Here is a 16,674-nt window from a genome sequence, read left to right as displayed (position 1 = left end):
TTTTAACAGTGATAAGCCATGGTGGTAATAGTTGATAGTTATTATCTCATCTAGAATTCAGATATTGTTGTGTAGCAACCACTATACAAAGAGCTTTTGAGAACGATCTACTAATATGTCTAAGGTTTTGCAGGTCAGAACAGCATTTATTCAACATTTGATTTGAAGTTGCTCCATGCATTTGTGATGGGAAGAATGTCAATTTCTCCATGTTGATTGCAGATAGTTGAAAGAAAAAAAACGAGGCGTCTTCATCAGGTTCTACACAAAGAGAATAAGAAACATAAAAATATTCCTCATCCATTGGGTTCTTCAATTAATTTTTTTGTGTGCAAGCATTTTTGCCTGCAGCGCAGTCTCAGTTTTGTGCAGTTAATTCTCCACAAGTATGAATGAATGCCTCTATAATATGTTCTTGGTGAAATAGTTTGAATGGATAGTGATGACCAGGATACCAAGAGAACACTGTGCTTTTCTGCAAACTGGGCAGCCTTCAAGATTGTTCTCATTCAGGCTTCTGCCTGGATTTGATTATTTGCAACATGATTTCGATTGAAATCCTGTGGTTTATTAAAAGTCATGTGACCCTCTAGTAATCAGACCGGAGTGCTCATTCAAATAAAAATATCTACCTGTCACTATTACTTTTGGTGTTTAATTTAATTGCATTGTACGTGCAGACTTGTAAAAGCCATTTTGGAAAATACCACAAAATACTTGTTCACAAGATTAAAGCATATTTAGTTAAAGGGGCAGGGATACAAAACTAGAGAAAAGACAGAAGGCAGTGAATAGTGGTGATTGGAGGGAGATGTGCTGTTGTCTCCCAGCTGTTGCTGTGGAAACCATTTTTTTCGGTGAAATTTATGACTGAGATTGACTTGACAGATGACTCAATGTTAAACTATAGAAAGCAATATTGAAGATACTTCAGTAGAACTAGATTGGTGACAGGAAAACACATGGCAGATGGAATTTAATACAATGAAATTATTAATGTTGGTTGGAAGAACAAGAAGAGGATCAGGGCAGTTGTCCAACCCCCTGGCATACTATCAGTAGGATTTTGAGACTTTGGTAGTGCCTTCTTGCGATAAATGATCTAACATGTGCATTCCTGGTTTCAATTTGTACATTATTAGTTTTTAATAGACCTTGAACTTGCATAAATCGTCCATTCCCTCCAGCCCAGCAATCTGATATGTCCAACAATTATACAACAGAGATAGAAATGTTTCCAAGTCACTATACCTTAAACATGACCTTAATAATCCTGAGATTGATTAAACGGAATTTTGAGGATGAATAATGCTAGCATGATTTTAAGAGTGGTGGGGTCACATTGGAGGTGGGGAAAATGACGTAGGTTTATCTGTTGTTTGTGACGGCTGGTGGGGTGAAAGGTGAGGACTAGGGGGACTCTGCCCTTGTTGCGAGTGCGGGGATGGGGAGAGAGAGAGCAGTGTTGCGGGGTATGGAAGAGACAACAGATAATCCTCCGCCATTTCCGCCACCTCCAACGTGACTCCACCACTCGCCACATCGTACCATCTCCCCCAATGTCTGCCTTCCGCAAAGACCGCTCCCTCCACAACTCCCGGTCAATTCTTCCCTTCCCTCCCGTGCCACCCCCTCCCCGGGCACTTTCCGTTGCAACCGCAAGAAATGCAACACCTGTCCCTTTACCTCCCCCCTCGACTCCATTCAAGGACCCAAGCAGTTGTTCCAGGTGCGACAGAGGTTCACTTGTATCTCCTCCAACCTCATCTACTGCATCCGCTGCTCTAGATGTCAGCTGATCTATATCGGTGAGACTAAGCGGAGGTTGGGCGATCGTTTCACCGAACACCTCCGCTCGGTCCGCAAGAACCTACCTGACCTCCCGGTGGCTCAGCACTTCAACTCCCCCTCCCATTCCCAATCTGACCTCTCTGTCCTGGGTCTCCTCCATTGCCAGAGTGAGCAACACTGGAAATTGGAGGAACAGCACCTCATATTCCGCTTGGGGAGCCTGCATCCGGTGGGCATGAACATTGAATTCTCCCAATTTTGTTAGCCCTTGATGTCTCCTCCCCTTCCTTAGCCCTCGAGCTGTCTCCTCCCATCCCCTAGCCCTCGGGCTCCTACTCCTCCCTTTTTCCTTCCTTCTCCCCGCCACCCCCTATCAGTCTGAAGAAGGGTTTCGGCCCGAAACGTTCCCTATTTCCTTCGCTCCATAGATGCTGCTGCACCCGCTGAGTTTCTCCAGCATTTTTGTATACCTTCAATTTTCCAGCATCTGCAGTTCCTTCTTGAACAGGAGATTGCCTAATGCAGGTTGATAGCCTGGTTCCTGTGCTTTGTCATTGGATGTGGTACACATATGGAATGAGCTGCTAGAGGAAGTGTTTGAGTGGGCAGGTACATGGATAGGGAAGGTTTAGATGGCGGACAAATGAGATTAATGTCGGTGGGCATGTTGGTCAGCATGGACGAGTTGGCTGAAGGCTCTATGCTTCTATGAAGCTATGATTCCATGGATGTGACACAATTGAACAAAGCATTGGATTGAACTCTGAGGTATGTGGCAGTCCCCTTCAGGATGTGGTGTTTGGAGGTCCTCTGATGCTCAGCGTGATTTCCTCATCTATGTCTATGGACTAGAGGATGGAGTCCGGGCAAGTGCTGAGGTCAGGTTTTGACACTGAACTCGCATTGCAAGAGTAGACAAGTCAGGTTAAATTCATTAAAAAAAAAACACAGATGCTGGAAAACTGACAATTAAAATAGAAAATGCTGGAAACACTCAGTAAGCATCTGTGGAATGGAACACAGAGTTGAAGTCCATTTAACGTTTTTCATTTATTTTTCTTTGTTTAACGTTTATATTTTTTAATTTATGTATTGTGCTTTAATGTATTTTTAATTACTTTTATTTATTTTACATTATTTTTGAAGCTTTAGAAACATTTAAATCTATATCAAATGGTTTAAATAGATGAAGTACAGAGATAAGCTAGCCAATAATATAAAGGAGGATAGTAAAAGCGTATTTTGGTATGTGAAGAGGAAAAGAATAGCTAAGACAAATGTGGGTACCTTGAAGACAGAAACAGGTGAATTCATTATGGGGAACAAGGAAATGGTAAATGAGTTGAACAGGGACTTTGGTTCTGTCTTCACTAAGGAAGACAAAAACAATTTCCCAGATGTGCTAGGGGACAGAGGACCTAGGGTGGAGGAACTGAAGGAAATTCACATTAGTCAGGAAAATGGTGTTGGATAGACTGATGGGACTGAAGGCTGATAACTCCTCAGGGCCTGATGGTCTGCATCCCAGGGTACTCAAGGAGGTAGCTCTGGAAATCGTGGACGCATTGGTGATCATTTTCCAATGTTCAATAGATTCAGGATCAGTTCCTGTGGATTGGAGGGTAGCTAATGTTATCCCACTTTTCAAGAAAGGAGGGAGAGAGAAAGTAGGGGATTGTAGACCAGTTAGCCTGACTCAGTGGTGGGGAAGATGCTGGAGTCATTTATCAAAGATCTAATAGCGACGCATTCAGATAGCAGTAACAGGATTGGTCCTAGTCAGCATGGATTTACGAAGGGGAAATCATGCTTGACAAATCTTCTGGAATTTTTTGTAACAAGTAAAATGGACAAGGGAGAGCCAGTGGATGTAGTGTACCTGGACTTTTAGACAGCCTTTGATAAGGTCCCCCAAAGGAGATTAGTGGACAAAACTAGAGCACATGGTATTGGGGGTAGGGTATTGACATGTATAGAAAATTGGTTGGACAGGAAACAAGGAGTAGGGATTAAAGGATCCCTTTCAGAATGACAGGCAGTGACTAGTGGGGTGCCGCAATGCTTGGTGCTGGAACCGCGGCTATTTACAATATACATTCATGATTTAGATGAAGGAATTAAAAGTAACATTAGCAAATTTGCAGATAACACAAAGCTGGGTGGAAGTGTGAACTGTGAAGAGGATGCAGGGTGATTTGAACAGGTTGTGTGAGTGGGCAGATGCATGGCAGAGCAGTATAATGTGGAATAATGTGAGGTTACCCACTTTGGTGGCAAGAACGGGAAGGCAGATTATTATCTGAATTATGTCAGGTCAGGAAAAGAGGAAGTACAACGAGAAATGGGTGTCTTTGTACATCAGTCACTGACAGTAAGCATGCAGATACAACAGGCAGTGAAGAAAGTTAATGGCCTTCATAACAAGAGGATTTGAGCAGAGGAGCAAAGTGGTCCTTCTGCAATTGTACAGGGCCCTTGTGAGACCACACTCAGAGTATTGTGTGCAGTTTTGGTCTCCTAATTTGAGGAAGGACATTCTTGCTATTGAAGGAGTGCAGCGTAGGTTCACGAGGTTAATTCCCGGGATGGCTGGACTGTCATATGATGAAAGAATGGAGCGACTGAGCTTGTAGTCACTGGAATGTAGAAGGATCAGAGGACCTTATAGAATCATATAAAATTATTAAAGGGTTGGACACGCTAGATGCAGGAGACATATTCACGATGTTGGGGGAGTCCAGAACCAGGGGCCACAGTTTAATAATAAGGGGTAGGCCATTTGGAACTGAGATGAGGAAAACCATTTTCACACAGAGTTGTGAATTAGTGGAATTCTCTGCCTCAGAAGGCAGTGGAGGCCTATTCACTGGATGCATTCAAAAGAGAGTTAGATAGAACTCTTAGGGATATCGGAATCAAGGGGTATGGTGAGAAGGCAGGAACGGGGTACTGATTGTGGATGATCAGCCATGAACACATTGAATGGCGGTGCTGGCTCAAAGGGCCGAATGGCCTACTCCTGCGCCTATTGTCTCTGTATCTATGTAAATGTGTCTGTGCCTGGGCACATTAAAAAAAATAGCATCAGGAGTAAACTGTTAATGGTTATGAGGGCAGTGGTGGAGTTGGGATCCTGAGGTTCCATGTCTGCCAGGCCACCCTGTGTGATGTGAGGCCACAATGAGGAGGCCTTGAGTGTAATGTAGTCAGTGGGTGCCATGACAGGTAATCCACACGGGGTTAGTGTGGGGGCAGAGTATAGATGATGAGATGGGATAGAGCATGCTTTGGCCCCATCAAGAGATCAGATGACCTGTCAATTGGATGCTTGACTGAATATCATACCACCTCATAATCCAGGCTGCATTTCTAAAATAGCAGATCATCCAACACATCCAGCGCTTTTTAAATTAACTTTTTGTTAATATCTAGTTTTGTACTATTGTTTTGGCTGCCTTGTATTGTAATGACATTAGCATTAGGAAGGATTCATGAAAGACAATTAAAAAAAAAAAAAAATTAAGGTTGATCACCATGGTGTATGTATAAAGGAATAACTTTATCAGACTGAAGTGAAGTAAGTTTGCCTTAAATTTTTCTTGCACCAGGTCAGTTTCTTCGTCTAAAGATGTTCCGAAAAGATCACGGCTCCTGGATGGTGATGCTTTTTTCCAGTCTTCTCTTCCTGTTCATCTTCTCTCATATTTACAACCTGTGCCTCTTAATCGCTGGAAATATGAGGTAAGATTGACAGTTTTATATCCGATTCAATCATAGTGAACTCAATTCAGCTTCAATGCAGGATTAGCACTCAGCAACATGAGGAGCCTCACTGGTGTAAACCTATACTTAACATGAGACAATAAAACCATTTACCGGGAACTACATTGAGTGTTGGCTGCAAACAGAAAGAGAAAAATTCCCAGGCAAATAGCAGCTTCTATTTAACCTGAATATCGGTCTTCTCTACGAAATAAAGATACAGATAATTGTGTTTTATTACAATTATTTTCCTTGTATGTTGGAATATGTTCTGAGCTTAATATATGTATCAGTTTTGCTCCTATGTGAAGGGGTGCGGAAGGGAGTTTGTGTACCTCTGCCACTCCTCTATTGGAGGAGCACAGATAATTGTGCTTTGTAATTTGGGTTGCAGCCATAATTGTGCTCTGGCTTGACATTAATTTTAATACAATGGAGAACCTTGCTGTTTATCTTTCCCTGCCACTACAAACCCCCACTGAGTCACAAAGTGTAATTTGACAGCAAAATAGTGAGAACTTTTCAGTTCATATTAGATGGGCTTGCTGCTGCTGTTGATTAACATCAACCTATGGTGCTGAATAAATTTGGTTTTAAAGCAGCTAATTACTTGGATTTAGCAGGCGGGTTTCCTGCTTTCTGAACAGAAATCATAAAGCAGCAACCGAGGACAGTGATGAATGGCTTCTGGCACATATTGTACTGCATTGCAGGATTATTGAACCATCTTCAGTGACACTGACCACAAACTAACTCAATTAGGTCCCCTCTTTCTCATTGGAATAAACCAATCCCATCTGAATAAGACAACTTTAAGAATGAGACTGATCTGTGTGTTCATATTTTATGGGAAATAACATCTATTGACACAATTATTATCAAGTGTCACTCACCTGGGTGGATTACCTAGTTTTGTTCTCTATTTCAGAAGGTGAGCAATGCAGTTCCTTTGAGCAGTTTTATTGTTTTGTTTTGGTCAAATTTACTTTTCAATTAATTTGTCTACATTTAAGTGACATGCAGACTGAACAAAGGTGTAGAAATTGAACGGGAGCATGACGGGCAGAAATAACCTACTCTGCAACAAGGCTATAAAGATAAACAATATAATCATGATTGGTTGGTCTAGCAGAGTTATCTGAAAGGAAAGAACTTCCAACGTTTATGATCTAGAATCACAAATTGTGTAAAAAGACACTAGGTTTGATCTTTCACATTTGTGGCGGTTCTTTGAAAGAACTATTCAATGAATTTCCACATTATCAGCCTACCTCTGCTCAATAGTGCATTCCTTTCCAATTATTCATTTCCCCGATGATTGTTACCTGAAGTATTTTTTAAAAAGGCCTATATTTCTATTATGCTTTTCATTACATTTGAATTTCCAAAGCATTTCCAGTCAGTGACAAATTCGTGAAGTATAGTTACTGTTATTTAAAGTAAGTATTCAGCATTTCAAGCTGAAACAGTGGAGAGTAAAATAACATGTTTGATGCTTTAGAGTATTTGACTGCATCAGTGAATAAATTGACAGGGCAGTGTGCATGATTCACAGCAGGCTACTGGAAAGCAAACAAATCAGTTTATTCAGTGAAAAGTCCATTGTAAGTGTGAAAAATCTATAGTAACTAACCTAATAAAAGCAGGTAATTCTTCAGAAAAGGGCAGCAAATGGAAGATAGTTACATTTAATTCTGTACATCAGATCCATCTTACTCACTCATAGCAGTTTTGACAGCAAGCTTGATTGGCAAGGGAATAGCTCAACCATTTGCTCTTCACCCAGTGATAGTATTTATATGTCTTCTCATCTCTATAATCAATACGTGGAGCTGACTCAAACCTGAGTACTTAGTTCCTCCATGCACTGATGCAAGCCTGAGGCATTTGCAGTAAAGCAGGAAAAGGACTTGCTTTGCTGCACGTAAATTGCGATAGATTAATGACAATGGACGCATGCAGTAGTGCTAGGCAAACCACTAATGTACTGAGCTAGATAATCTGTCCTGGACATAAATGTTTAGTCAGAATACACATTAATATTTAGATTCATGCCACCAATATTTAGATTTATAGACACCAAAGATGGACACAAAATGCTGGAGTAGCTCAGCGGGTCAGGCAGGATCACTCGGGCTGGGGCCAGATAGCCAGGTTCTGAAAGTGTGACCATTGTATACATCCATAAAATTTCAACATGAAAAGCTTCTCACAAAACTGCTTAATTACTGATTCACTTACTGGAAGACTGAAATAAGAACACAAAGTGCTGGAAACACACAACAGGTGGGTCAGCATCGGTGGACAGAGAAACACAGATAATATTCCATTACACGTTTCATCCCTGTTTCTTTGCTGCAAGATATCAGGCCCAGGGATGAGTGTGCACCACTCGCTTGGCTTTTGCTTGTAGGTTGCTTGATCCATCTCTTTAAAATAAGAAGAATTCTTGCATTTATAGTTAGGATTTTTTATGATGAATACTTCACAACAAATAAAACACATTTAAGTAGTCATTATATTGAAGATGAATGTAACAGTTGAGGCTACATGATCTTACAAACAAATGAAATAATGCCATTTTACTATTGAAATAATATTCTTTTCCTCATTCTGTTGCAAATTCATCATCCTGAAACACTAAGTCTATTTTTCTTTTTTACAGATGCTGAATGACTTGCTAAGTGTTTCCAGCATCTTCTGTTTTCATTTCCTTCTGCAGTCTTTTAATGTTTAATTGGTCATTCATTGCCCCTTCTTTTCCAGTAATCCATATCTGGATAAAGCTGTGGCCTCCAACTGCATCTCAATTCATAGCCTTTACCTTGTTCAACCTCAATGATTTTGTTTCCCTTCTTATTTTTATGGCATATTGGCAAAGACATATTTCCACACCTCATCTTCCACCACACCAGCCTCATTAAATTCAACTATCTTCAACATGATTCCATTACCAGATGTATTTTCTCACTCCTTCCAGTGATTGTCCCCTTTCCAGGTTTGCTCTCCTATCTCCACTGGTTTCCTTCTCATCGCACTTTCAGGGATAACTTCATAAGTGACCACTCGGCCCATCAAGTCTACTCCACCATTCAATCAGGGCTGATCTATCTTCCCCTCTTAACCACATTCTCCTGGCTCCTCCTCGTACGGTAACCCCAGACACAATGGTGTCCTCCCATATCCCAGAGATGTGCAGGTATGTGAGTTAATTGGCCATTGTAAATTGTTCTTAATGTGTAGGTGAGTGGTGGAATTGATGGGATGCAATACCTGCACTTCCCATCCCACCAACCAGGAACCTAAACACAGGTGAAACAACAATTTACTTACACTATTTCTAATTCGGTGTAATGTATTTGGTACTCACAAAGTGGTCTTGTCAACTTGAAGAATCCAAATGCAGATTGGGCGGCTTCATTTGTTTTTTTGCAGTCTTCAACGTGGCCTCAACATCCAGGTCACTTCTCTCTTCAATTCCTCATCCCCTTGCTGCTCTGTCATCTCTCTCTGCAGCATTTCTATTAAAGCCCAACAGAACTACATCTCGTCTTTCCACTGGGTACGTTACAACCGTCAGGTTTCAACATTGAAATAAACAATTTCGCATAAGCAACCTTTCCAATCAGTCACAATTTGCTAATTCTGATATCAATTTGTAATTTTATTTTTATCTCTCTACAAATGTTGCCTGACTTGCTGAACATTTCTATCATTTCCTTTTATTTCATATTATATCATGGTTTCCCATTCATTTTTTCTTTCACTTCTATGTTTTCATTAAATTCCTATTCATATTCACACCCAACAGCTATGATTAGCAAACCTTCATCACCATCCCTCAGCCAGCACCAACAAAATTTTAGTCATTCAGTGTTTTTTGGGCTTCGCCCAATTACAGCCATTCATTTTATTCGCTCCACATGTGTGATATTTTTCTTTAAATTCTGATGAAAGGCCATCAAACTGAAACTGTAACTGTTTCTCTCTCTGTAGATGCCTGCCTGACATTTCGAGTGTTTCCAGCATTTTCTGTTTTCATTTCCAATTTGTAGCACAGTCATAGACCAGAAGCCAGACCTTTAATCACAAATCCTGCTGTAGCTTTCTACCTGAAATGCCAATCATTGCTTTCTATCCACAGATGCTGCTCAACTCACTGAGTTCCTTCAGAATGCTGCTTCAAATTCACCATCTGCGATCTCTTATGTCTTCTGTTGACCATCAAATACAAATGCTACATGAATCCTATTATAAAGAAATCTTTGCACACTCAATATCCCCTCGATTCTACCAATCACCTACACACTAGGAACAAATTACAATGGCCAATTAACTCACATAGCTGCACATCTCTTGGATGTGGGAGGAAACCATTGTGGTCACAGGGAGAACATACGAAACTCCACACAGAGAGCAACTGAGGTCTGGATTGAACCTGGATCTCCAGTGCTGCCACCAGTGGTTCTACTAACTGTGCCACTGTCATCCTTTATTAAAAAAGTACAGACACTTCTGTAGTGTCTTTACTTTCTGATGTAATGTTCAGATACTTTTAAACATGGTATCTATGGAGAGATGAATATTGGTTCAAAGGACTGAAATAATTGGATTATTGCCCTTTGAGGTATTATAACCTATTCGAAAGAACAAATAGGACCTTCATGTAACATATCATTCAAAAGGCTTGCTTGAAGAGCCATTGGATCATACAACATTGAAACAAGAATCTCAGCCTGCCGAATCCACACGGACTAGTGGGCAGCGATCCATGACAATTCCATCCCAGCACTAGGTCCATGGCTTTCTGTGCTAAGGCAATTCAAATTCTCATTTGGACACTTTTAAATACTGTTAGTTCCAGGTACCTACCACTTCCTGTGTGAAAAAGGTTCCTATTTGATCCTCCCCTAACTCAATGTCCTCTAGTTTTGTCGACCTCTGATTTGTGGATTAATTTCCTGCAACCATTCTATTTTTGCCATTCATAATTTTCTATATCTCAATCATGTCCCCTCGCAATCTCCTCTGATTCAAGAAAACAGACCCAGCTTCTCCAGTCTCTCCCCTTATCCCAAATGCTGCATAACAGGCAAAATCTTGATGAATCTCTCCAGCACACTCTCCAGCAGATTCATATCCTTCTGAAAGTGTGTTGGGTAGAACTGCACTCAATATTATTGCATGCAATATCAATTGCAAGCAATAGACATGCTGATATTGCCCTCCATACTGTCAACAACTCCACCAGTGTTCAAGTTCTGCAAACTTACTGATCATGCATTCTACATACATATCCAATCATTCTCTTGCATTGGGTATTCAGTCATAGGTATTCAATCATAAAAACAAACCTCTATTATCACCGAGCCAATCTTGGATCCATTTACCAGAACAGGTCTGGATCCTTTGAGCCTGAATCTTTTGAACCATCTCCATGTTAAAACCCTCATCATTGCATCTTCAAAAAAAAGTACAATCAGATTGATCAGACAGAAATTGCCCTTTTCAAAGTGAGACACCAAGTGCTGGAGTAACTCAGCGGATCAGCAGGCGAAATCTCTTGAGAACATGGATAGCTGACGTTTTTGGGTCAGGACCCTTCGTAGAGTAATGCTGGTTCTCTCTGATTAGTCCCTACCTTTCCAAACAATCTTTAATCCTCCATCTCACAATTTTCGCAGTACCTTCCCTCCTACTGATAGGCTCATGGGTCTGTAGTTTCCAGTCTTTGCTGCTGCCCTTGCAAAGGAGACTACATTTGCTGTCTCCAGTCATCTGGCACCTCACTTGTGATAGTAAGGATTTAAAAAAAACTCAGTCCGAGCCACAGTAATCTCTTCCTTTGACTGCCTTAGCAGTCTGGAATATATCTCATCTGACCCAGGGGAGGTATCCCACTTAATTTCTTTTTTAAGCACCTTCTTACACTTTGTACACTCTGACAGGCTTCTCCCATATTAAGTCTTCTTTACCTGCCAGGTGCTTTTTTAATCTCCTTGTTCAACCCTTGATATCAGGGGTTCCCTGAACATGTTACCCCTTGCTTTCACTTGCTGGAATATTGGGCCAAAACCCACAGTATTTCTCCTTTGAATGCTTGTCACTGTGCAGATGTAGACTTACCTGTAAGTAGATCCAGATGCTGGATGCCAGATCCTGCCTATTTTAATGAAATTTACGTTCCGCCAATTTCTGGCCTCAAGCCACTTAATTTAAAAAAGTTTTAAGGTGAGAATTTGAAGCAAATTTGTGAAGAAGTATTTCAGTTTACTCAAGAGAACTTAAGTGTGATTAAAATTGGATGCATAATTCTCCAGATACTTTAACTCTGTTTCCTGATCATTGCACACAACATGCACTTTCAAACATCATCACTAGATGGTGGTAAAACATCTGATTTTACATCTAATATTTAACAATGAGTCTCTGAAGAAGAGTCCTGAACTGAAACATCACCTTCCATGTTCTCCAGAGGTGCTGCCTGACCCGCTGAGTTACTCCAGCACTTTGTGTCTTTTTTTGGTTTAACATCCTTTTTTACCATTGTGTACTGAACCACACCAGTGGAAAATGACTTACCAGAAGCCACAGATTTGTTTTGTTTCATCCGTACCAGATTTCAATGACTATATATAGGCTAAAGTAGACCTTATACTTTATTATGTAGTGATGCTTTACAGTCTTTGAAATAGGATAATTTTCTTTTTGGAGGGGGCTCTATTTGATTACACCAATTTGCAAATTTCCAAAGTGTTGAATGCATATTTACTAGATAATCATTATCTCCTAAAAAAACGTTCCAATGGACAATCATTCACATATGATGAGAATATCATTAAATAGATGATAAAAACTAATCTGAAGAAACCTTTTTGCTATTAGGCCGTTTTTCTTCTACCAATAGTGGTATAATGAAAATAATCAACAGCAGAATGCATCCACTGTTGACCTGAGCTCTGGAATTCTCTCCCTAATGTTCAACAAATTGGTTTGCAATGATTCCTTCCAGTAAGAATCAAAGGCAATGGATATTAATTATGGGACACACTGGTTTAAAAAATTAGTCTAATTTATTTGTGCAGGAAGGAACTGCACATGCTGGTTTACACCAATGATAGACACAAAATGCTGGGATAACTCAGCGGGACAGGCAGCATCTCTGGAGAGAAGAAATGGGTGATGTTTCAGGTCGAGACCTTTCTTCAGACGTCTGAAACATAGTTTTGACCCAAAAAGTCACCCATTCCTTCTCTCCAGAGATGCTGCCTGTCCCGCTGTCTAATTTATTCACTCTCCAATACGTCAAATTTTCCAGGTGTTTCGTATTTATTGCAGTGCAGTACTCTGAGAAGGATTTTATATTCATATATATTTGTAATACTGTAGTTTGGTTGTTATTTAAAAGGTAATTAGGCATTGTTATGATTCGGAAAAGATAATGCCTTTGGATCCTTCCTTGGGCGGCCTAGTTTTTTTTAAACCTTATTTTAATCCTACTTAAAATTCTTGTGGGCTGAGCTTTTCCTCTGAAGCCCTAAGTTTAAATTTGATATATGGTCCATATACCATATCTATAACCAGCTTCCATCTGCTTGGGATTTAAGCTCTGCAATTCCCCCCCATAAACATCATCATCCCTCTTCATTCCTATATGTTTCTTAAAACCAAACTTTGGGTTCAAGCTTTGGTAATTTTCCTAATTATATATGGCTTAGCCACAAACATTATTCATGTATCATCTACATTAAAGTTGCTGTATAAATGAAAATTGTGATTGTTGGATTCTGGAAAATTATTTTCTACAGGTAAATGACATAGGTCAGGGCATAGAATATAAAAACTGGGGTGTTGTTACAGCTTTAACAAACATTGGCTAGAATGCACTTGGAGTGTTGTATGCCGGCCTGATAGCCACACCAAAGAAAGAATGTGATTGCAATGGTGAGATTGCAGAGAAGATTCATCAGAATCCTGCTAGATTGGGGTACTTCAGTTAGGAAGTGAGAGGGGAACCAGGGATAGGATATCGAAGCTGGGCTTGGCAGCAATGTCCACATCACTGGATTATTAAATGCAACAACACCAAAGAAAGTAATCATGAAGGCCGAAATGTTGTCTATTTCCTTCGCTCCATAGATGCTGCTGCACCCGCTGAGTTTCTCCAGCTTTTTTGTGTACCACCAAAGAAAGTAATTTGGCCCACTATACTGCTTTGCCATGATAGCCCTTGTGAGAATCAATAGGAGTGAAAGGAATGGAATCTTTTATTATTAAAGAAAACTTGTACCATCTCAGGTGTCTTGATTTTGAAGTATTGTTTCAGTTCTCTCAGTATATCGTTTGGCTTTTTAAAGGATTAGGTGGTCAGGGAGTGGAGTGTAGAACTGATGTTATCCAAATCAGAATAGATGGATATTTCTGCCAATCACGTCCATTTTAAATGTGAATCAAAGTGTTCCATTACAGAAGTAAAACTGCCGCCTTGCTTAAATCTGGCCATGCTAAGCTTTTATCTTTGAGCAGTGTCTAAATGCCTATTAAAGTTGTATTACTGCCCTATCTAAAAACTAAGCATTCCATGTGTTCAATGGCAGTTTTCTTAATTATATTTTGTGATAGTTGTAACATTCCTTCCTGGTGATATTTTGTGTAATAATTAAAACAATTTTCCGAACTCTGACTCTTCAAAAAACAAGGAATCTAAATGGTATAAGATTGATGAAGCCATTTGCTTTTGATATATCTTCCCCCTATTGGAGCTTTGTGACATCTCCATTAAGAACATCCTCAATTCCATTGTGAGTTAACAGGGAATATCACAAAAACAGCAGAACAATGGCCTGCAGATTTTGTTATAGCTTGTTTGGCCACTTGCTTTTGTTGATGTATTGTTTCTTGATTCTTCTAGTAATTTTGTTGCCCAGGGTCACTATTTTAATAAGTTTGTTCCTTTTCTAAAATACAATACAGTTCTGACATGAGCAGCTTGGAAAGCAATGAAGTTAACAATAGGTTCAAATGCAGCTTTGTGCTCTAATGTTGATGTGTGTAGGAATCAGACAAATTATTTTCATTTAAAACCATTAATGATCATTGGATGGGAGGCACCATACCACCTCTGTCAGGATTGAACTTGAACCCAGGTTCACAGGATGAAAAGACGATGTTTAAATGCACTAAAGCATTTTTGTCTTCCCATGGTTTGAGTTAATGACACGGATGGATTGCAACATGGAAGGGTCATAACCCTGGTCACAACCTGAAGTGACTTTCAGCGTCACTGTGAAATGGTTATTTATGTGACACAAAAACAGTGATACAATTAGTGCAGGTTTACTTTAAGGTTGCCTGCAGCATCGTGGCTCCTCATGTTTTAAAACTGTTTCTGAGGTCTTTGTTTCCCTCACCTCCCTATCGCAATGAAAAATGATTCTATATACCGTACGCAGAGAATAATGCAAATATGGATCCCTTCCTTGGCAGAAGGTTTTTTTTTTTATCTCCTGAAAAAAATGTTGTTGCATTTTCATTCAATTTAGAGAGTCCCCTTCTTTATATTGTGAACAAGCTTATTGGGTATAAAACAAGAATTTCTTTTCCTCTTGAGACTAAAATCCATCAACACCATTTCTAGCTGTACATATTACTTTGATTAGAAATCCCATTTCCAACATCTCTAAGTGCCTTCATCTGCATAAATCAGTCACTAATTAACACTGTTATTTAATTAGGGTCATCCTGTTGTCGTCCAGTCATTAATCACACCTAATTTAGAGTAGGACTCTTATTCAAGGATTTTTTTTTGTTTGATACTTTTTGAGGATTACTTCACACGGTCTGTCAGAGCTGCTCCTTGCCTTTGTGTGCTTATTGTAACAATGCGGGCGAACAGATGACTATGGTCAGTATTGAACAAGGAATAGGCTCAGACAGTTAATTGGGCATCAAGCAAAAATTAAGCAGTTTGTGTTTATTGTATAGATAGTGAAGAAAAACTTAACAAGCTGCATTAATATTTTACTAGTCCTGTTTTGTCTGTAATTACGTATTCCTTTAGGCTTGAGCAACGTGATTTTGGACGTGGCCAATGGCTCAAATCTGTTTTCCCGTGAATATGAATTGATGGGAATAGAAGCAATGCAAAATTTAAAGAGTGTCAAAATAAAAGCACCGATGGTTGCTTTACAGAAATAATAATTGAATTGAGATACTTTCTGGGCTCAATTTCCAGTGCTGATTAAAATGTAAAAGAAAGGAAATTGTAATTCAATGCCTTTCTACCTCTGCACTTTTGTATGCTCTATCTTACAATCAACCTCTATCCAACTTTATAATCTTGTTTTGAACATGTTGTTTACAGAGTCATATTTATTTCCCGCTTGTGAAATAACTTTGGTGATATGGCCCATGGAAATTCAAGTTGTTATTGAAAGTAGTTCCTTTTGGGTAAAATGTCTGTTCTATGCTGCTTCAATACTTTTGGTAATTTGTACTGACGAGGATGACTTTTCATTTCCCATTTCTTTTGGCAACTATGTGTAGGTATGTTACAAAACTTACCTTCAGCGGCGCTGCAGTTCTGCCACTGGCCGTGTGCGCGACTTTGGCACCATTGAGGGGGGGGGGAAGGGGGTTAAAATGCGGTTTTCTCCTGCCTGCCGGAGTTATATTTTCTCGGGCTGCAGCTAATGCTGAAGAATTGTTCCGACTGCCGTTCTGTGAATTTTTTTTATTTTAAACATCGCTGGACAATTTCAGCGTTGGAATAAAATAAAAATCAGCTTCTAATGCTGTTAACGCTGATAACCGGGACAGATTTCAGGTACGGGACAGCTAAAGGAAAGCTGTTTATTTTACATATAAACGTGCTTCTTAGTATGACCTTAATCCAAATTTTACGTTGCGAAAAGGTGATTTAGGCCCCATACGAACTGGCAGTGTTATTCCTGCCGATATGGGGTATAAATTCACCGCAAACGCAACGTTCTAATCGATCACGTTCCACAAAAACCCACTCGCAAGATGATTAAAATGGCCATTAATTTACGGGAATTAAACACTAAATTCCTTCCATTTGGCCTATAAATTCATGACAATGAGATTTAAAAATCATGTTAT

At 39.8% G+C, this 16,674-nt stretch overlaps 1 protein-coding gene across 2 annotated transcripts in view; it reads left to right on the top strand.

The window, feature by feature from the left end:
* The window catches only part of tmem117 (transmembrane protein 117), a 269,354-nt gene that overhangs the window by 78,753 nt on the left and 173,927 nt on the right, over positions 1-16,674 (top strand). For both annotated transcript variants that reach the window (XM_055650707.1, XM_055650708.1), the window contains exon 3: positions 5,400-5,532. In XM_055650707.1, the coding sequence (XP_055506682.1) occupies positions 5,400-5,532 (133 nt within the window). The remainder of the gene's footprint in view (positions 1-5,399; positions 5,533-16,674) is intronic.

This window comes from Leucoraja erinacea, chromosome 19 (assembly GCF_028641065.1).
Source record: "Leucoraja erinacea ecotype New England chromosome 19, Leri_hhj_1, whole genome shotgun sequence".
Taxonomy (NCBI): domain Eukaryota; kingdom Metazoa; phylum Chordata; class Chondrichthyes; order Rajiformes; family Rajidae; genus Leucoraja; species Leucoraja erinaceus.
The sequence above is the reverse complement of the archived record's forward strand: the minus strand, read 5'-3'. Positions and strand labels throughout refer to the sequence as shown.